Source organism: Dicentrarchus labrax, unplaced genomic scaffold, assembly GCF_905237075.1.
Source record: "Dicentrarchus labrax unplaced genomic scaffold, dlabrax2021, whole genome shotgun sequence".
Taxonomy (NCBI): domain Eukaryota; kingdom Metazoa; phylum Chordata; class Actinopteri; family Moronidae; genus Dicentrarchus; species Dicentrarchus labrax.
In genome coordinates this window covers 8,554,056-8,575,688 of record NW_026136721.1, presented here as the reverse complement: position 1 = coordinate 8,575,688, position 21,633 = coordinate 8,554,056, and the positions used below count along the sequence as shown (strand labels likewise).

General features: G+C 39.9%; 1 protein-coding gene across 1 annotated transcript in view; it reads left to right on the top strand.

The window, feature by feature from the left end:
* Positions 1-21,633, top strand: part of sorcs3a (sortilin related VPS10 domain containing receptor 3a) — a 225,355-nt gene that overhangs the window by 195,809 nt on the left and 7,913 nt on the right. The window contains exons 19-25 of the mRNA XM_051386085.1: positions 638-824; positions 6,216-6,349; positions 8,311-8,434; positions 8,949-9,061; positions 18,441-18,572; positions 19,341-19,440; positions 21,524-21,629. Of these exons, the coding sequence (XP_051242045.1) occupies positions 638-824; positions 6,216-6,349; positions 8,311-8,434; positions 8,949-9,061; positions 18,441-18,572; positions 19,341-19,440; positions 21,524-21,629 (896 nt within the window). The remainder of the gene's footprint in view (positions 1-637; positions 825-6,215; positions 6,350-8,310; positions 8,435-8,948; positions 9,062-18,440; positions 18,573-19,340; positions 19,441-21,523; positions 21,630-21,633) is intronic.

Below are 21,633 nucleotides of genomic sequence, written 5' to 3'. Positions count from 1 at the left end.
ATGCTGTAAACCATTTTTTTTTTTTTTGTTAAAATAGGTTTTAAATAACTTTAAATAACTAACCATTCTGAGAGCCATCACTGATATAGACTATTTTTATTTCTGGTATCCTGTTCCCACTTTATCCAATTAGGAGAGAGATGTCCACAAAGAACTGGTCCTCAAGGGCAGGAAGCAGAATTCTGGTGAACAGACAAGGAAGTTAGCTCGAATGTTGATTTCACTTACAGCACCTTTAATACTCTTGGCTATGTATATCAATATTCTGGGTGCAGTGTATTCATATTTGGAGTGCTTTTAATGTAAAGAAGTTTTTTAGAGTCTCTTCTGCCTTTTTAAGTCTTCTGCTCCTAAAGGCAATGTGATTGGTCAATCCTGCCTCAACTTCACCTGCTGATATTCTTCCTACTAATAACATACCACAATAATATTCTTCCTCAGCGGTTTGCCCCAATGCTGCTACAGGATTACGCCCTTCTGAGCACCAAAACTGCTAGTTACACTAATGTGCATTCACCCAGAGTTTGAACCAGTGCCTGAGACAGGATCCAATTTCAGGAATTCATAGGCCGTGAGTGATATCAGTGCACGGTGTTCATCTTGTAGCTGAATGAAGCCATGCTGTGCTGTGTTTCAGGGCGACTCTCTGCGGACCAACATTCAGCTGGATTTTGGTGACGGCACGGCCGTGTCTTACTCCAACCTGAGCTGGACTGAGGAGGGGATCAAACATGTCTACAAGTCCGCAGGAATATTCCGTGTCACTGCCCTGGCGGAGAACACGCTGGGTTATGACACCACCACACTCTTCCTGCATGTTACATGTGAGTGCTGCTGCTAGACTCTCAGACTCTCTTATTGTCCTACCACCACAGTCCAGATTAGAGAGGGTTGATATCATCTAAGTCACCTTCAGTCATTATGCAAGCTCAAAGCAGGGAACTTTGTAGACTTTCATTGCCCTGGGTTTCACCTGCCGGGCTCTACCTTACTGGATGAATGTTGTTGGGACTGTATGCAGTCTTAATACTTGCAGACCTTATTCATATATATATATATATATATATATATATATATATATTAACAACATTTAACCTATATTTCTATCTACTGTTAATGCTGTAACTGCTCAAAAAGACGCTCTAATTGAAAACCAGTCAGTAACAGAGTCAAGAGCTTTTTATCGTTAACACATAAATACATTATTCATCAGATGTAAAAAAGCTGTAGTCCTTCTATATTTACTAAAAGGAATACAGTCCTGCAGTAAATCATATCTTTGTCAGGGTTACAATGTTCAGTTTCTGTTGACATAATTATGGAAGATGCAGTTGAATTGTATTTTGAATGTTTTTTTTTAGTTTAACCTGTTAAAACCTACCTGCCCACCAGCACCAAGCATATGGTTAGGGTTATGCAGGTGTGGTTGGGTTAAGGGTTAGGGGTTAGAGTTGGAGTAAAGAGGTTAAAGCTGCAGAAGGTAACTTTTATAAAAGTAACTTTCTGCTGAAACTTTCTCTATATCCTGACAGTAGTACATGAGACAGAAAATCCGTGAAAAGTATCAGGTTCCTCTACAGGAATACCACCACGTCTGACCAAAAACAACCAGTCACAGCTGAAAAAGTTGAGTGTCATTCCCAGGGTCCCAAAGCTTCAGTATGAGGGATTGAAACTCCGCAATCAACTAGGTTTCTTGGCTCTAATTGGTTATTTTCATTCAGGCATGGTGGATTCTTTCAAATGCCATTACACAGATTATCTCTCTCATGTACTACTGTCAGGATACAGTGAAAGTTTTATCAAATATGGCCAAAGATTATTTTCATAAAAGTTAACTACTGCAGCTTTAACCTGGTAAAAAGCAACTCATTCCAGTCTCATTCCAACTCATTCCAGTCTCATTCCAACTCATTCCAGTCTCTAGGAGCGGCAAACTGGAATGAGGAGTGTGTGTGCCAAGGAGAGTTACAATAATACTCATATCAGGGCAGGAATTATACCAAAGCCAAACAGCCAGTGCCGTGGATGCCCTGCTGTGTGGCCGTGATGCCCATTTTAAAATTAACTACCCACACAGCCAGTTTGGCATTGCCCTGTGTTGAAGTTGTGGATTTCCTCATTTCACACATCAATAGCACGTGATTTCCCCGACTCCCGCAAATTTATTTGTAACTAGAGACAGTTCAGAAAGTTAACATTGTAAGCATCTGTGGTGTATTTCTACCAAGGGTAAGCTAAATAACACAAACCACCTCTCTGTATACCTTAATACGGCTCAACAGCACGGCAAACTGCAGCCTCCAGAATGATCCTCCAGTTGAATCAACACCTGTCTGAAACAGTTCCAACATAAACTGCACCTGAAAGGAGGATTTACTGCAGCACTATTGCATTAGACTGCATTAGTTTTAGCTAGGTGGACCTAATAAACTAACGACTGATTGTATTTTCTTTATTTTGTCTTTTTGCCATTGGGTGTTCTCTTCCACTCCTGGGTTTAAATTGTGCAGCTGGATCAATCAGAAAATTAGGATTTTTTCTATTTCGCACCGATGGTTGATAAGGGAGACAAACACTGGACCTAAAGCAGCAATGTGTTCTTTTCATTTGTATATTTATGTAAATGCAAGCTCCAGGTGCTGAATATGTTGAACTGAATGACAGCCACACTGTTGATCCATGCTAAAGCCATCTGAAGTGAACAGCACTGACCTATGCACAGGATTATGTAACACAGCAGCTGTGATAAACACAAATAACTTTTTGGGGAGAAAGGTCATCACCAACTTGCTTATGCAAGGTTTCACTGTGGGCAGAAACAGACACTGAGAAGTGGAGCCTCTAAGGCCACTGCAGCTAATTGCCAGTTATCTGAGGATACAACACCAGAACAATGGCCCGTACAAAAGTGGGGCAGATTTTACACAGCGGCACACACAACAAATTGCAGGATGGTCATGCTTTCCAGCTCGAGAACAGCAATAAAACAGTGTTCATTTTAAGTTTCCAATGGAATCACACAAGCTCCATTCAGTATGTGTTGAATCGTTTTTTTGTCTTGTTAGTTTCTCTGTCATCGATTCGTTCAATCCATTTTAATTTAACCTCTTGCCATCCTGAAGTGTCAGCCAGTGTTTATTGTATTTATACATTTCTGACGGTGATAATTTCAGCTGGATTTATTTCACAGTGTAGGTAAATGTTAGGTAGGTAAATAAATGCCAAAAACTACCACAATGACTTCTCAGCTGAGCATATTTAATATCAAATGACTCTTTCTCTCCTTCTCTCTCTCTCTCTCTCTCCTTCTCTCTCTCTCTCACACACACACACACACACACACACTGAGCATCTCAAAGTGGGAATAAAGATTAGTTCTGGTTAAAGAGGATGAGCGCTAACAGAAGCCTCGGCGAGACGAACATCCCAGACCGCAGCACTACACAAACCTTTCGCCTGAGTTTTTCACGAAAGTAGTGCATTACATCTGTCCGCGACAGGAAACTTCATCCCTGAGAATAGTGTAAAGCAACCTAGACCCCTGTCGGGTCCTATTAGGTTCTTGGTGGGGAGGTTTGCAGCATTACCCAGAAGGTATGATGTCAAAAACACATGATGGCGTCAACATATTTTCACTTTTACCTTAGTAACAGACCCACCACTTTATTCTGTCAGAAAATCATTTGATCATCTGTCATTTGAAAATACTCAAGTCAACTTTTTCGTGATCAGTTCCAGGGGATGAATTTGCTGTTTGGCAGGCCTATAAATCAAACGTCTTAGAAAATCATTTGGCAGGATAGACTGAAATGACTATGACGTCTCCCAAAAACTTAAGTTTATATTATTCCCAATTACAACAGCAAACAAGTTTTTAAAGAAACTTGATGTTGCCCGGATTGCCGGTTTTAGCAACTGGGAAACAGTGGATACGATTTTTTGAGCATCACAACCCCCTGAAAAATGACTCGTTTCACTATCAGAGTGATCTATTCAGTCCAATAACATTCAAAGTCTAGAATATTTGCAAGACAAAATGACTTATCCCCATTCAAGTTAACGGAGGATGCACAGTATGCATTCATCCGGGTCATTTCTTTGCAGCGGGATGTGTCTTTTTTGCCTCATGCGCCACTGAGCAGCTTTCATAGGAATAAACAGAGCGCCACCTCCAACGCTGTATCCAGTTCTCTTTATACATCCGTGGTGCATACGTTTTCTAGCTTCAGGGTTTACTTCCTTGTTATGCAACCCACTGGGCTCATAGACTTGACATTGCGATTTCACTGTTCTCGGTTCATGGGCTGTTTTACAAATGAACAACCTCCATGGACCAAAACTGAAAACTAAAAAGAGACATAATTGGCATCGCAGTTGGGAGTGTCATGTCAACAGTTTTACAGATGTCTCCTTTATAATGATGGTCTATGGGGAAAATGCCTTCTTGCTGCAATACCGTGAGTGGCCACTGGGGAAAAAAACTATTGTAGCTTTGTAGGAAGGACCAATAATCTCGGCCACATCTCTCTGCAGCTAGCTAGTAGCTAAAATGGTGACAGAAAAGCACCCACAAAAATGGCTTGACGTGTGGAAGAGATCCAGACAGCCTTAGGTTACAGGATGCCTTTAGTCAACTTACAGAAATAACAGCAAACTCTTTCTTCGTTTGTTGTGAAAAATGTTAATTGCTCCTAGCTACCAGAGCTTCTGCATTAACTGAGAATGACGTTGGTGGGATGGATACGTCACTTAACTGATTGTTCAGAGCAAAATAAAAACAAAATACCCCTACTCCAAACAGGAAATGACTACCATGCATTATGTCATATTATCTGAATTGTAAAAAAGATTGCCAATGAAATAATTTAGACCAAACATATTTGGCACCAATTAGTAGTTTATAAATGTAATTTTTATGAGACAGCATTTGAGATTGACCCCCCCCCCAAAATTGTGATCATCAATTTTTCAGGTTCAGGTAGGAGACTCTGACCCAATTAAAGTGTCATTAACAAAATGCATTTTGTGGTGATGGTAAACAAAACAGTTCAAGTTGATCAGTTTGTCAAACCAAAATGTGCTTAAATGTGCGCTGAATTTAAAAACCTTGTTTCACCCTGAGAAAGCAGTGGCTGCTGTCATTTGTCCAAAAACCAAAAAAATGTGAGAAAATGTTCAATTTGAGGATTATTTTCTCTGCAATATATGAGGGTAAGATAAAAAACATACTGCCATTGTTACTAATAATAATTGTACTGTCACAACTTGACAGATTTAAAAACAAAGTGGAATCTGAGACAAAGAAAAGTCACACAATCATACAGGATAACAGTCTTTTCATCTCCTGCCATCACAACATGCACATTGTTAAAATGTCTCACCATACAGTATGTCTTACCTATTTGGCAATGTCAGTATCTCTGCCAGCGTGAGGCTCAGACAGTCTAATTGGGAAAGTCTGTCTGACTCACTTTGCATTTATTGTGGTATGAAAATCAGGCTCTGAACTGGAAGAACAATTCCATCGCAGTACAATTTAGTTTGTTACCACGTTTTATTTCTGTATCCGCTCTTATCCACTTTAAAATGACATAAAAAGCCCCCAGCTGTCTAATTTGTCCAGCAACAATAATCTTTCGCAATGAATGTGACGCTGTCACATTTAGTGAAGCCCAAAATACAGTAAGAGTCCGTACATTTGACAATTCTGAAAGAATTTTCATCCATCATTTCATATTAATGCACAGCTGGGAACAATCTGGGAACAATATGAGAAAATCATTTCTGGGAGTTTATGCTTTATTTGTTTCCAAAATGTTTGCATCCATCCAGCTATCCATTTTTCATATTCACTCATTCTGTTAAGGTTATGGGGGGGGGGCTATTCTAGAATGTGCTAGATGCAGGGAAACATCATGGACAGGTCGGCAGTTTATCACAGGGCTGACTCACTTTCACACCTTTGGACTATTTATCATTTCACCTGAGGTCTTTGAGGACTGTGGGAGAAAGCCTGAGCACACAAAACATACAGTGATGGTGTTTTTGAGTATTTGTCTCCCTCAAACAAGCTTCACACCCCGTGATCTTGGGTTTTATGATCTTGCCAATTGGGTTTTTCTTAACTGAATCAAAAGCATACACAAATCAAGTGGGCCTCATTAGAAGTAGCCATGCATGATATCAACTCCTCTGTGATGTTTTGTCCATAGGTCCAGTGGAGCATGTCCAGCTTCTCGCTCCCTTCGTGGTCATAAGGAACAAGGAGGTGAACATCACAGCGGTGGTCTTACCCAGCCACTCACGGACTGTCACTTACTTCTGGTGGCTAGGCAACAATACAGAGGTAACTCCTCCAGGACAAGGCTCATGAATACGCAGTTCAGTCTTTCTGTTGCATGCTACTGTGTGTTGGCTTTTATCTATGTAATTTAAATGCATAGTCTGTATAAAAGCAAATCATTTACATGATTTTTTTTAGACAGGAAATACAGTATGTGCCTGAGAAGTGTATCTAACTTTGAGAACATACAGCAAGATCTCTAGTACAGTGGTTCCCAACCTTTTTCCTTCAGGGACCCCTTTTTATCTTTGAGACCCACAACTGTCACATTTTATGGATATTTCACACTATATTCAATGCATAACAATAACAATACAGAATAAACAGTGAACACAATAACTGCAGGAACTTTGTGTAAAATACGCTATTTGGATGAATTTTGAGCAGATTATTTTCCGTGAATACTGATCAGAGATGATTTTTCCTGAAATCTTTAGGTTCTTTTTCTGCAATTCTATACTCATGTATTTTTTTTAACAATCATACATACTGTCTAAATTATCTAACATTACATTTCATTTTCATTTTCTTAAGAAATTAACTAAATTGCTGAGATATAGGCCTACTGTGGATATTTTTAAGTTTTCTTACACCCCTAAAAATCAAGGTTGGGAACCACTGCTCTAGTACAGCATTCTTTATTAAAGAAACCTTTTTCATCTTGTAGGGTGTGCATCTCAAATACTGAGGCCACTTGGCAATGCATCCACTTACTTATTGGTTATGCATTGACATCATAACCAATGATCTGATACATTAGAGATACATTTGGAGCTACTAGCAATATAATACTGCAGATACAGTGCGAGTCGACACAATTTGATTCAACATGATGCGATGCATAACAATATGATGCTATGCAGTTCAGTATGGTACTGGTACTCTGGTTTCCCCTCTCCATCAAAACATGTATTATGTTAATTCTCCAGTCAGTGCCCTTGACCAAGGCACTGGTTCAGATCTGGAGTTGGCCACTGCCCACTGCTCCTAGTACTTAGGATAGGTCAAATGCAGAGAATTCATTTTCCTATGGGGATCAGTAAATTATCACTTAACCCATGTTATACAGATGCAAAAATGTATCCAATGCATCCCAAGTTCATCGCAAATTATATCCAAGGAACTTTTTTTAAACGTGGCGATTGCATCTTGGAGTTTAATGCAAGTGCACCCATGTAAATCAGTGAAGCTTACAATCCCTACTATATAGATTTAATCCGGGTGGTGTGCGAGGTTGTATCCAGTTTGCTTCAGTCGCTCATGTGACTTCTAGAACACTGTACACTTTCAACTTCATTTTTCGATGTTTTTCATCATGACTAAAGGTGCTTTCAAGCTTCGAGCAGTTTTTGCTACCAGCCTGTACGCCACAGGCTGCTGCTACCCACCTAGTATGAGCTCATCATGCAGCTAAATAGAGCGTATGGTAGCTTAAAATAGAGGAAATGGTTGGCACAACCAATATGTCAAGTTTTTCTAACTAGTATCATAAAAGTTGTTTAATGTTCCAGAGTGGATAATCTGATTGAAGCTGATTTTGCTCCTGCACTGTTCTCTTAATTAACCTGTCTGTTTTTGTGTAGTTCACCTGTAAAATCAGCTCCTTGTTTCCCTCGCTGTGGCTTCTGTTGTTGCCATGGTTACGAGCCATGGCAGCAAGTTGAAATATGATAAACTCTGAAAACACATTCATGAGAGCGGCAGCCGCCCTCTCTCTCCTTCCCGCTGCTGCCAACCTGACAACAGTGGAGGCATTGCCGGCTACCGCTCGTTGTCTCAATTTCTTATTGCTCCCAAACACGTCAATGTTTTCAATTATCTATACAGTAAGTCACACCACTGTTGTATGTAAACCAGACTCAGTGTTGGACAAACACCCCAATGAAGGCAAGATAAGAGAAGAGTTGCACCACGTGATTGAGAACTGCGGCATCATTTAGCAGCCGTATCTTTTGTGCTTGCAGCCGGTGATAACCTTGGACGGGAGCATCTCTTACACCTTCCCCACTGAAGGAATGCACACCATCACAGTCCAAGTAGCTGCAGCCAACACCATACTGCAGGACACCAAGACCATAGCAGTCAAAGGTCAGTATTTGTTAACTTTGTCCTGTGTCCTGAACTCTGTCCAACTGGCATTTTGTAGTTTTTAATATGTTCAAAAAGTTTCATGAAAAGCAGTTAAATACTTCAGAATACATCGTTTTAATGTCATATTCTGATTCTGCTGTGTGTAAATTGTTTCTAAAATAAAACCGCTCCTACTTGAGTAAAATATATCGCATTACTGTTAGAACCTCTAAAGAATACGTCTTCATTTGAAATGAAACGATCCGGCAGCAAGTATCTGTAAAATGCAATGATTTATTACCAGTGGATGGGTTGGCGTAAAGCAGTGACATTTTCTAATTATCTAGAAGTGCATCTGGTACATTTAGCCAAAGGGAAGTGCAGGGGATATGAGAAACCCTCTTCTTTTCATCAAGTGTTAACTACCTGAAACTCAACTTGAGCAAAATGACAGTTGGCACAGCTCCCTGACAATAATGCCCACAGATCCGAGTGAATTAATGGCTGATTCTCCCCCAACTCTCCTCAACAGAATTCTTCAAATCTCTACTTTTATCTTTCTCCCCTAATCTGGACGAGTTCAACCCCGACATACCCGAGTGGAGACAGGATGTGGGGAGAGTAATTAAGAAGGCTCTACTCCAAGTGAGTGATTTTCATTTGCGTTGTCCTTCCCACTCTCTTCCTCCCATCCTTCTGTCTTCAGCTCCTTTCCTCCCTGTCTTTTTATCTCCTATTTTCTTTCTCACCCTGCTATTTCTCAATTATTTCCTGTAACCCTATTACCTTTGTTGCCCAAGGCTCTGGGCTCATTGGTGCGGCAATAGAACGCCCTCGGGCCACCCCCACGATTCATCATTAGACAGGTGTGAAGATGCCTTAGCTTTCCTTCTCTCCCAAGACGGCTACATGAGTGCCAATTCGTTAATTTTAAAAGTCACCAATGAAAGGATCCCAGAAACTTCAAGCACGGGGGCTTGTTAGGGACCTACGAGTGACGATACCTGTCACTGTGTAATGTGCACGTCTGCGTGTGTGTGTGCGCTTAGCGTACTTGAATGTAGGAGGGGTGCAAGTGCTCTCAGAGTGTGTGGGAAGCTCACCCATCATTGTTAAGTGCTACTCATCTCCCCATTCACAGCTCATGAATAGCGGGCCACATTTGGTTGTGCTGTGCTCTTGGCCATCTTACCAGCATATTGAGTGTCAGAGCTGCAGGTGGGCGCTTTTGGAGGAATATTTAAATGTGTGAAGGGGGATCTTGTGAATAACCCAGATAACACGAGCGCAGGCCCATGCTTTTGAGCCAATTGAGTTCTCTTTTCCTAGACTTTGAAGTCATTTAAAGGACCAGATTGTAGGATTTAGTGGCATCTAGCGGTGAGATTACAGATTGCATTCAATTTAAGGCATTCGACTCAAACAAGCGAGAAAGAGAAACTACGGTGGCTGCGAAACTCTTGAAAAAGCCTATCTAGAACCAGTGTTTGGTTTGTCTGTTCTGGCCTACTTTTAAAACGTGGCAGTTCAAAATGGCGGACCCACTCCATCTGTTGATAAAAACTGAAACGAAAACACAACAAGTCTTATTTTTGGGTGATTATAAACTAATGAAAACATTTCTGCCACTAGATCCTCAAATGTTACGCACTGGACCCTTAAAGTGGAAAATTTGATAAAACTAAAAGATTCAGTTTTTCCATATGATACTTTTTAATTAGAAATATGTTGCTGAAGAACAGAAGTAACAAGTTTCTGCTAAATTATTTAGACTGAATCAATATTAACAACCCTGTGGACACACTGGTTTTGTTTATGTTTGAACTCACTCGACTGAGGGTGTAAATTTCAATCTTAAATTAATCACCAGGCTTATTGATGCATTCCCGAGCCATTAAAGGCTTATGTACTTCACCAATCACAGAGATTGGCATGGAAACTGTTCTGAGTGTTAGTTCAGTCAAACTCTTTTAGTGTGTGGATGAAATAACGAGCATGTGCCTTAAATTTATATTCTAATAGGGCCTCGTGTTGTAATCACTGCCTGCAGAACATACACTGGTGCCAGGATTTTTTGAAAAACTGCCACCTGTTTTATCTGCGCAAGTGTTTTTATTTTTGTATGACAATATGTTACCATTTGTCTTGGGGCTGTGTTGTTCACATTATTGCAGAAGACAGGAATATGTTTCAAGTCACTTTAATTAATCTTCTGCATACTTTGCACGATTTTCACAACAGGCTAAAGTGTTTATTGGTGCATGCAAAATACCAAAAAACTGCAATCAATAAAATCACCATGAAGCTCAATATGAACTAAAGTAGTGTCCTAACCCAGTGGTTCTCTTTTAGAGTCGCAATATGCGGTTTCAGCAGTCCAATCAAGCGAATACATTCAAATATTACAGTCTTTTTAGTTCAGATTCCCTCCTTTGTGTTCCCCTGACAACCTTTTCTTGCTGAGATGCAGTGGAGTGACAGTAACACGAAGAGCTTCAGATAAACTGTGGAATGTATTTTTTACACAGAACGGGGACTGTGGGTTTTGTCCCCCATCAGTTACATTGAAATTGATTCTGCAATGAATCTCTTTAGGGCTAGTACAATATGGAGGAATGATTGCAGCAAGCAGGACCTGCTGTTTATATGAGCACCTGAATATTGTTTTTAGAAAGACTTGAACATTTGTGAACATATCCTTTAATGAAAATCCCAAAAGTATTAGTTACTAATTAATACGTCCTGTACAACATGTACAGAGAAAGAAAGAAATGAGGGACCAGTAGTAGCCCAAAGCTCATTTATCATGTGCATTTTCGTGTATTAGCACACGGTGCACTACAGTAACAGCTTGAAAATAATTATACTAAACACTGCATGCTATTGTGAGGAATGCCAAGTTTCCTCCACGGAAAAGAAACGCTGTCTGGTTCAACTAATTTTCGCCTCCATTACATCATAGTTACCACCTACACTTGACTGTGTTCTCGGCACAGACTTCCATCTTCTTTGTTTTGTAGCCATAACTGGAGAAACCCTAATGTACAAGGATCACAAATTCGTGAATTTATTCAAAATGAAAGAAAACAAGAATCTTAATTCTGAATCGTGTTTTCCCCTCACACCTACTTTGCCTATTAGTGGATACTGACAATGGCTATTTTATAGGGAGAACCCCAGTGTACTTAAAGGTCCAGTGTGTGGGATTTAGTGGCATCTAGCAGTGTAGTTTCAAATTGCAACTCACTCACTTCACCCTCCATTTCTCAAGGGAGAAACTGCAGTGGACGTGAGATGCGCCCTATCTAGAGTGTTTGGTCTGTCCCTTCTGGCCTACTGTAGAACCATGGAGTTTCAACATTGCGGCATCCACGGAAGGCACCCTATGCCATTTGTAGACATAAAAGGCTCATTGTAATGTGACAAAAATACAACAGTTCTTATTTTCAGGTGACTATATACTACAAAAACATACCTTTCTGCCAATAGATCCTCCTAAATGTTACACACTGGACCTTTAAATTTGAGGTACATGCACATGAGTACATGAGTTTTAGTGCCACAATAAACAATAGAGAACATTAGGGCCACATTATTGATTTAATTATACACAATTTAATTCAATTTAATTTAATGATTTAAATGACTAATGTAAAATATCAGACAGAAGGAAATTATGCATACAGTGCTCATTACTCAGAAGCATATTATGCTTATGCAGCTTGTGGTGGTGCAGTGGGGGAGACCAGCAATTGTTCTAGAAGTGCCATGGCTTCCCCTGGCTCCCTTTGGCTCCCCCTTGGAGGTGCCCCTGCTACAAGTCATCATAGAACTGGGGTTACAGTATGTAAGCATCTTACAGAGTCTCCCTTAAAGTGAAGTATTAAAATGGAACAGTGGGTGAAAACGGTGACAGTTCCAATGTGTTTCTTTTATTACATTACACTTGTGGATAGTGGCTGATGTGTCACTTTTGTTTGTATTCATCTTCTCACATTATCCTGTTAGAGTTTGAAATCAGCCACTACCCATATGAAAGGGCTCTAGATCTGTTTATGAAGCCGGAGCTGACACAAAGTTCATTTCCAGACAGACATATTGTCCAAGCGGTGACAGGAGGGGTTATTTTTCCCTATTTTGTTATGGTTGAGAACTGCTTGAGACAGGGGGCCGGTCCACAACTGATGGCTTCCCAACATAGTAAACAACTCCCCAACAATAAAACAGAAGATGAGAGAGGGAACAACGTGCAATTAAAGTCAAGGTCCATTTAACTGAGTTGCCGTGCCGTGTAGCCCTCTTCCTAAATCTTTCCAGTCATGACTTTGCACTCTTCACCTAGGCTCATTTTGATGCCATTGCCTCTCCTGGTCGTGAATGCACATTCAGTAATGGAGGTTATTTAATTCCACTCTGTCTATCTTCAGCTGCCTCCCTCTCATATTCCCTTAACGTTTATCAGTTCAAACTCACACAGTTTACAATGTTCATACTCCCCCATAGCTTCCCTTGAAGGTTAATGCAAGCCATCAAGCTATCATCTTCTTATTGCTTCCCCAAAGGCACCGGAATACTTTCTCATCCAGCTGATGCTTGGTAAATCATGCACAGTAATGTGATATTTTCATCTTGTTGTTTCAATTCAACAAATGTAGAGTTGATAATTAACTTAGTCTCAGATGACAGGAATGCATACTGGGTTCACAGTAAGTGAAACACAATTGGGATTTCAATTAATGTCAGGATTTATGTTATAAACACATAAGCTAGGGTAAGCATTAGCATCAATTTATATGATCAGAGATCAGATGTTAGTACACACTGGACCTTTGACTTCATCCAGTGCCATCAGGTCAAAAGTTTCTTTGTCCAATATGTTGATGTATGATCAAATACCTGCAAAAATAATGACATTCCCATCAGCCTCACTTGTAATTTCTTTATGGTGATTTGCTAATTAAATTTAAACTAGAACATAGAAGAAGAACTGCGGTTTGTATGCATAAATACTATGTGCTCTATCTGTTGAGGCGTAATACCTTTCAGTTTGCATGCGGCTTCATTTCTCCCTCGTCCCTTGAGAGCTTATCTTCTTCAAATAGCATTTTCTTCAAATAAAAGGTGCAGCAGGTAACCTCGTCTTCGTCTTTTACTGTCTAACTTCTCTTTCGGTTTGCCATCCCAATCTGATTTTTGTATCCAGTAGTAAATTTGCAGAGCATCAAAAGGGATCACTCTAAAGAAGCCAGCCAGCTTTTTAAACTAATGACTGATTGCAGTGAGAACAAACATGGTCAAAGTGTATTGATTTTTTTTCAGGGGCTATTGCCTCTTCTGTCATCCCGTTCACTTTATCTCCCCCTCGGCCGCCCCTTCTCTCATTGCAAGTCATGCCCACGGTTATCATTTGTCCACTACTTTGGTACTCAAATAGTGATTTCTGTGCTTGATAATTGATGTGCTTTGGCTATACCCACTCCATTGTCCGCCCAGGCTACTGAAAAAACATAAAAACATCACAGGCTCTAAAATGAAGAGTGATCACTAGCCAGGCCCTGCCTCCCTTGCCTGTATAAACTGGTTAAGAACTAAAGGCTTAAAAAATGCTTTTCTAGAAACAAAAACAGAAGCATTTGTTCGCCTTCGCGTTTTTTATTGAAAGAAAAATAATCTTTTGCCATCCTCAGAAACTGAGATGAAGCCAGAAAACTTTAACCAAATTGCTCTATTTTGTTTGTCTCAAATATAGATGCCTGAAGAGTGTCAGGACATTTATATATAGTAGCTAATTGTAACCTTTCCATAGGCCACTGTCCTGTGAGAATCATTGTCCAAAAGATAAACTAAGCTAAGAAAAATGTGTGTGTTGTTTTCAGTTTGTTCATTTGTGGCTGTATTTTCAAGCTAACAAGCTTGTAAATGCTTTATTTAGCCATTGAAAAGGATCATTTTCTAACTGACAAGGAACATTTAAAATTAAGTAGATGCCATTTCCTGTATTCTAGTGCATTTTAACACCATATTAGCACCAGATAATCCAAACTGGTTCTGTGAGATATAGTTCTGGCTCAATATAGATCAACAAAGGGCCCAACATTAAAGTCATTGTAACAGTAATGTGTCATAGTATTTCTTGGTCCTAATAGTCTTCTGGAGTTTAATGTATTTTCTTCACCCAAGAGGGCTCTGTGATAAAATCACACAGGGAACAATACACATTAAACTAATGATTTGACAACTCAAAAGAAACACATTAAGCAAAATTCCAAAAGCTGACTGGAGAATTTAAGATATGGCCACATAATGCTATGCTAATGTTATAAATTGTATTTACTCAACACACATTTTAAAGAATCAACAATTCAAGAAGAGTCTTATAGAGAATCAGACAATGTGCATTCTTTCATTCCTGAATGCTGTGTTTTCAACAGCAACAAAAGAAATGGAATTAAAATAAAACAATATCAAAGCTTAAGCCATAGCTGTTGAAAAGGTGTGAGACACATTTACTGCTCCGTGGAATACATTGCGGCTCATTCAAATTAGCTAGCCTAAATGTATCTAGCCTTCACAAAATTCAGGGAATCTGCTTTGACTGCATTATCTATTTTTATTGCAAAGTGTATCCTAATATACACTAAAGCTACATTCACAGTTTATACTGCTCACCCAGCTCTGTTCTACTTAGCTGATCGTCACACTGGTCTCTCTCTCTCTCTCTCTCTCTCTCTCAACTAGCTGCTAGCATTAGCCGCTAGCCTTCTCAATAGCATTAGCCTACTAACAAGACTTTCTGTCCTTAACTTACAAGCTGAAGTTTAAAAGGCATTTTCAAGAAAGCATTTTTAAAAATGATCCCAGATGCTTACCCCGGCGGGGAGTCAACTTAAACCTGGCGGAAACCCTGATATGCAATGCTAACCCAACTTTTAACTTTACCTGCTAGCTTTGAAAAGCTATTCCCACAAGACGTAGTGAGGTAGCTGCTCCTTAAACATGCAATAGGCATCTACCTAATAATAGAACTTGGAACGGGGCAGTTGAGTGTTTTTTCCACCCACGAGGGCAATTTAGTGTATTTTGCCAACCAGGAGGGCACTTTAGCACACGTTTTGGCTCCCAAGAGGACACTTTAGCACGCATTTTGGCTCCCAAGAGGGCACTTGAGGGCAGTTTAGCACACGTTTTGGATCCCAAGAGAGCACTTTAGCACGCGTTTTGGCTCCCAAGAGGGCACTTTAACACAGGTTTTGGCTCCCAAGAGGGCACTTTAGCACGCGTTTTGGCTCCCAAGAGGGCACTTGAGGGCAGTTTAGCACACGTTTTGGCTCCCAAGAGAGCACTTTAGCACGCGTTTTGGCTCCCAAGAGGACACTTTAGCACGCATTTTGGCTCCCAAGAGGGCACTTGAGGGCAGTTTAGCACACGTTTTGGCTCCCAAGAGAGCCCTTTAGCATGCGTTTTGGCTCCCAAGAGGGCACTTTAACACAGGTTTTGGCTCCCAAGAGGGCACTTTAGCATGCATTTTTCAACAATTGGGCCACGAGGGGGGGCTGCCCCCACCCTGTGCACGCCACTGCTAAAGGGTACCTTGTCTGTCTGTATGAGAAGCCGAGGGGCATGACAAATGTCTCAGTATTTGACGACCTGGGATAATAACGCGTTGGACATTTATATAATACAGTAAAACAAAAGACAGGCAGTCATCTAGTTTTGATACCAAAGTCCTGTGTCCTAGATTTACAACCTGTTTCGTATTATGTCAGAAGTTTGATTATTAAAGCCCACCAGCAGCTATCTATAACCAATAACCAAGTGGATATCACAGGAATATCCAATTGCACAGTTATCTCTACACAGTAAAATGTGCCAGAGTTGCATTCCTGCATCCACTGAGCACTCTTATGGAAGCCCAGTCGGACTGTGCCATCAGAAATCCACAGGGCCCCAAGACCCAGACCCATATCAACAGTGCTTAGGCTAAACTGCCATGGCTGGACCCACTGCCTTTATAGGCAGTTTCTGTACAATACAACACTGTCTGACATGTTAAAGAAAAACTTACGATAGTGTTCCCTGCTCTTTTTCAAGAAGTTACACTTGAAAAAGTAGGGTGTTCTTACATTCCTCCACATAAAGGTCGTTATGGATTTGACACTCTGTCCCTTTGTATCTCTCTCTCTGTGTTGCTATTTGTGTTTCACCCTTTCTTTCCATCTCTCCCCCTCTCCATCTCTCTCCATAGAGACAAACATATCAGCTGTAGTTGTGAGCGAAAATATTTCCCTGAATGTCAGCGTTCCAGGGTGTTGGTGAGGGCTGATTAAAACACAAATGCACTGGTGAATGTTATGTCTCTCTAATATTGAATTAGAAAAACCAGTTGGGTATACAGCAGGTTTATGATTTTATACATATTATATTTCACTGATTTACTGTTTTTACTGAAACGTATTTACCTCATTTGTTTCAGAGTTTATATCTTAAAAAGGCACACCCCAAAACTCACACTAAAATACTCTTTAAGCAAAAGAAGTAAGACAAGACAAGTAACACAAAAATGAATTGTTGAAGCAAATCATTTTAAATGTGTGCAATATTTGAAGTACTGGCAACATAATTCCAGTTTGTTCCATTGACTCATTATCTTGTAGTTGCCTTTATATAATTACAAAAATGTATGCATTACAATGCTATATAGCTTATGATTTTTCAAATTTTGTTTATTAATCATCACATGCCCAAGTATGCATTTAAATAATTCTTAATGATTCCCCAGAGTATAAAGATTTGATGTTAGTCACATAAAAAACCCCACAGAAAATGAATTGGCTACCATTTTGATTATCAATTATAAATTGTTTTTATTGTGCATCAGCTGTGTTGACAGGTAATGTAATAGTTTGCTTTAGTGGACAAAACTTGGTGGTAATATTTATATAAAGAAGATAGATTTAAGTTACTTTATTCAGATAAATTCTGTTCACGCATTTTAAATAAGTTTGGAGAAATGCTGCATATGAGTGCAACTTCAATTAACTGAATGCAATTGGTACAATTAACTTAATTTACCCAAGTTACCTTAACAATAAATGCTTAGCTCTACTCAAATAAAAAAAAATGGAATGCTAAAATTGTTTGAGTTATTAAACATAAATGGTTTAGATTGTATAATTTAAGCAGTAACTCAAAATATGTTTGAAGTTCATGAAAAATACAAAAACATATTGCATACTTAATTGAAAAAACTTAAATGACATAAATACACGTATTGGCACAAGAAAAACATGAATGCAACAAAAACTTCTGAGGAGAGTGAATAAATCTGCTCCTTGAAGATTCTCACCAATGCCTGTACCGTTGCTGCTTTTCTTGCTTAAGTGCTGAGTGTATACAACCACTTAGCCTCCAGCAGGGGCTCACAGGCAGGCAATTATATCTTGACTGAGAGTTTGAGTACATAATTAAGTTCTCTCTTAAGACTGAAAAGTAACTTTTCACGGAACATTGTATTGAATCCTGCCGTTTTCTCAAAATAAAGTATTAATAGTTGAATTTTAATGTAAAGCACATGTTGCTCACTTGGAATGAAATCTGTTTGGTAACAATCATTATACATAAACTAGTCTGTTTTATTGGCTGCCACGCATCGAATGAAGTGAAGACTGAGAACTAGTTCAGACAGTAAACGCAAGTTTGTGGCTACACTTACTACACTTACTTGCTACACTGTATATCCAGGCACCCTTTTGATTATGGCGGTGTCCTTGAGTCTACGTTCCTCTAGTAGGGAAGTCATCACTTCCCCACTCCCTGCTGTGCCAAGCTCTGTGCTTCCATGTGGGAAGGTCAGATACCCGTCACTCCCCAGCGAAGTACATACATTACATTCACAAAATAATCCATTCCACACGAGCTGGTTGACTGAACCGATGTAACTGTATGATTTTGTGGGAATGTTTTTAACTGATGGAGCTATTTGTAATAATCACTGTTGATAAAGAATATTTCTGCCTTGTCACAGGTATCTGACTTCCCGGAGGAGCAGCTCTTGGTAGCCGTGTTCCCCGGAGTTCCAACAGCTGCTGAGCTCTTCCTGTTGCCTCACAAGAACCAATCAGAGGGCAAGAAAAAGAGCGATGAGGAACTAGAGCAGGTGGGGGCGACTATGGTTGGATTTTGTATCACACATTGTTGAAATCTTATTAAATAGAATGCTCCATACTCCATACTTGAGGGGCGGAGCCCAAACCCTGGAGGTTTGGGGTTATTTTATCCCCAGTTACGGCATATAAGTGTTCTCCAACGGCCTTCATCACAGAACAAATGTTAATGTTAGTAATGGGGCTGAATAACATTCCAAAAATAAGGCAAAAATAAACTTTCATGGCCATTTTCAAAGGGGTCCCTTGGCCTCTGACCTCAAGATATGTGAATGAAAATGGGTACCCACAAGTCTCCCCTTTGCAGACATGCCCACCTTATTCTAATCCCATTCATTTTGGGGAAAGATACATGCAGTTTTTTGCATGTGGTATAAATGAATTATTTCCGCCTTGTCTATTTGAATATTTCTGTATACTGGGGTCCATTAATGTGTTGAAATTGGGAATGACTGGAAAGCTGAGACACATACTTAATGTCACCCCTGCATAAGTCAGTGCCCCCCTTGTGACACCCCAGTCAAAGTCCCTGACAGACACACAGAAGAGACCAATTAAATGGTGATACTTCCTCAGTAAAAGAACTTTTGCTCAATTAATTTGCAGGTCCAGTCAGAGAGACAAGTTTAAGTTATTTAAAAGTCTAAACAATTCTGTGATTTTGGGAAAACATTCGGGGCTGGAGCCCATGCTATACATAAAAAATGATGACTGCAACTTCTATTAAAATGTAAAACACCATGTTGTATGTGTTTTAACAGGTATCGGATATTATTGTAAGTGCACTGAACCAAAATTTGGTGGAATTCGAGCTGAAGCCTGGTGTGCGGGTGATTGTGTACAACACACAGTTAACACTGGGTAAGAAACATTCAGTCCCACTGCTTTCAATACTGCCATTAAGTTATCAACCATAATATTAACTTGCATTGGTAATTTAATTATGCCTTAGCATTTTCAATTTTTCATTGAGAAGTGCCAAGAAAGAGAACTGTAATAACCATGTTTTGACAACACAAATTTTTCTTTGGTCTGCCAATTAAAATTCCTGTCAGTCTACCTCCATACCAGGAAAAAAGAACACTGGGGAGTATGGGAGGGGTTTGATTTTAAGTGGAGCTCCTTGAGACGAGGGATCTTTTATGCCTGCCATCAAAAGCTGAACATCTGTTCTATTTCTTTTATAGCCATCCAACCACAAAATGAGTGTTACACTGAGTATAATTATGTTGATTATTTAGTCCTTGAGAAAGAACACTGTACAATTTAAGGTCAGAGGCAGAATTCAGAACTGAAGAGTCAACGACACTGTTCGGTTCTTAACTGTTGGAAAAGGGGAGGGTTGGTTGACAATTGAGAAATTCAAAATGCACTCCTGCCAAGAAACAAATTGCTGTTATAAGTATCAAATCGATGCTGGATTCATGAAGGCAGATTGATTGTAAATAACGTGCCTGGTCTGGAAAACTCTACTTTTTTTTTATTGGCTTAGTCCTTGGTACTTGTGTCCCACTGCTGGACAGATCTTACATTGTATTCATTGCTTGGCTGGTTTCATTAGGCGCACAGTCTCTGGAGGCACACAGCCACGAGTTGTCTGTAGCTCAAAGTGCCAGGTATTAACAGCCTGGCATGTGCTGCTCTGTGACAGTCTGTGGTGTTCTGCGCTCTAATGACATTGGAGGTGTACCCAGCTGGATCCCTCTTTATATTTCACCTCCCAAGAAAAGGTCTAAAAAGCCTTCAAGCTGCTTGAGAAAGGTCAGCAGCATACGCGCCGCCGTCTCTGATCTGAGGGGCTTCGGGAGTAGTACAGCAACACTGGAAACTGATAAATAATGAGAGGAGTTTAAGGTGGACGCCATATGAGCAAAAGCATGTGCTGTGACATTAATCATAGTAATTGCTTGTTTGGTTGGGTTCTCGTTTGAGATAAATGTAAGTGCATTTAACCATTTCCAATCCACCTGAGATGTGTGAATTACCTGCTGCTGTCACCTCCTTTGCCCAGCAATAGAAAGAGCAATTTCACGCTGCCACAACTTAAGACATTTGAGATATTAAAAAATAAGGGTATCATCTCATAATGCACATTGTTGTGTATCTATACAGTGCTCATAATCAGCAGTGGGATGCATCTGCTGGCTTTTTATATTATTTCAGAAGCAGAGTTGATGTGAATGTGCAGTCAGGAAAATGAGAAAAACTGCAATTTGTATGTTGACAGAAACCAGTTAAAAAGAAATGTTTTAAACACAATGTCAAATCTTCTGCTAAACTGCCTAAGCACTTATAGTACACATACAGTAAATATATACTTGAACGTACTAGAAGGAGCTTTTAATTGGTTATGAAACAGCCTCAGTTTAATACTGATGTCTCTATATGACCTTCACAAACACAAAAGAACAGCAGTGGGAGGACTGGCTATGTATATGTAGTTATACTTAACGCTACCAGGTTGGATTTTCCTTAAAATTAATGAAACAAGGTGGTAGAAACAGTACTGCTTTTCTCCACAGGGGCCACAGTTATTGGAGGTTTAAAGGACTAGTGTGTAGGATTTAGTGACATTTAGTGGTGTTGTTGTATATTAAAGCCCCTTCACCTCACCCTCCCCTTTCAAACGTGTAGGAGAAACTCAGCTCTGGGCTACAGTAGTAACAGGGCAGACTGTAGAACACCTGCCCCCTTTGTAGATAAAAACAGCTTATTCTAAAGTAACAAAAAGACAACAATTCTTATTTTCTTCGTTTCTATTATACACTAGATCCTCCTAAAAGTATGTTACACACTGGACCTTTAAGTTTACCTATTATCAGGGACTCTTTATATGAATTTACATCAGTGTATAAATGTACCAGATTTACCCAAATGGCTCTTGTGGGCAGGTTCAAACATTAAAGCACATGTAACAACAATAGAATCTCTCCTGCTCCCACAGCACCCTTGGTGGACTCCAACCCCAGACACAGCAGCTCAGCCATGCTAATGCTCCTATCAGTGGTGTTCCTGGGCCTCGCAGTGTTCCTCATCTACAAATTCAAGAGGTAC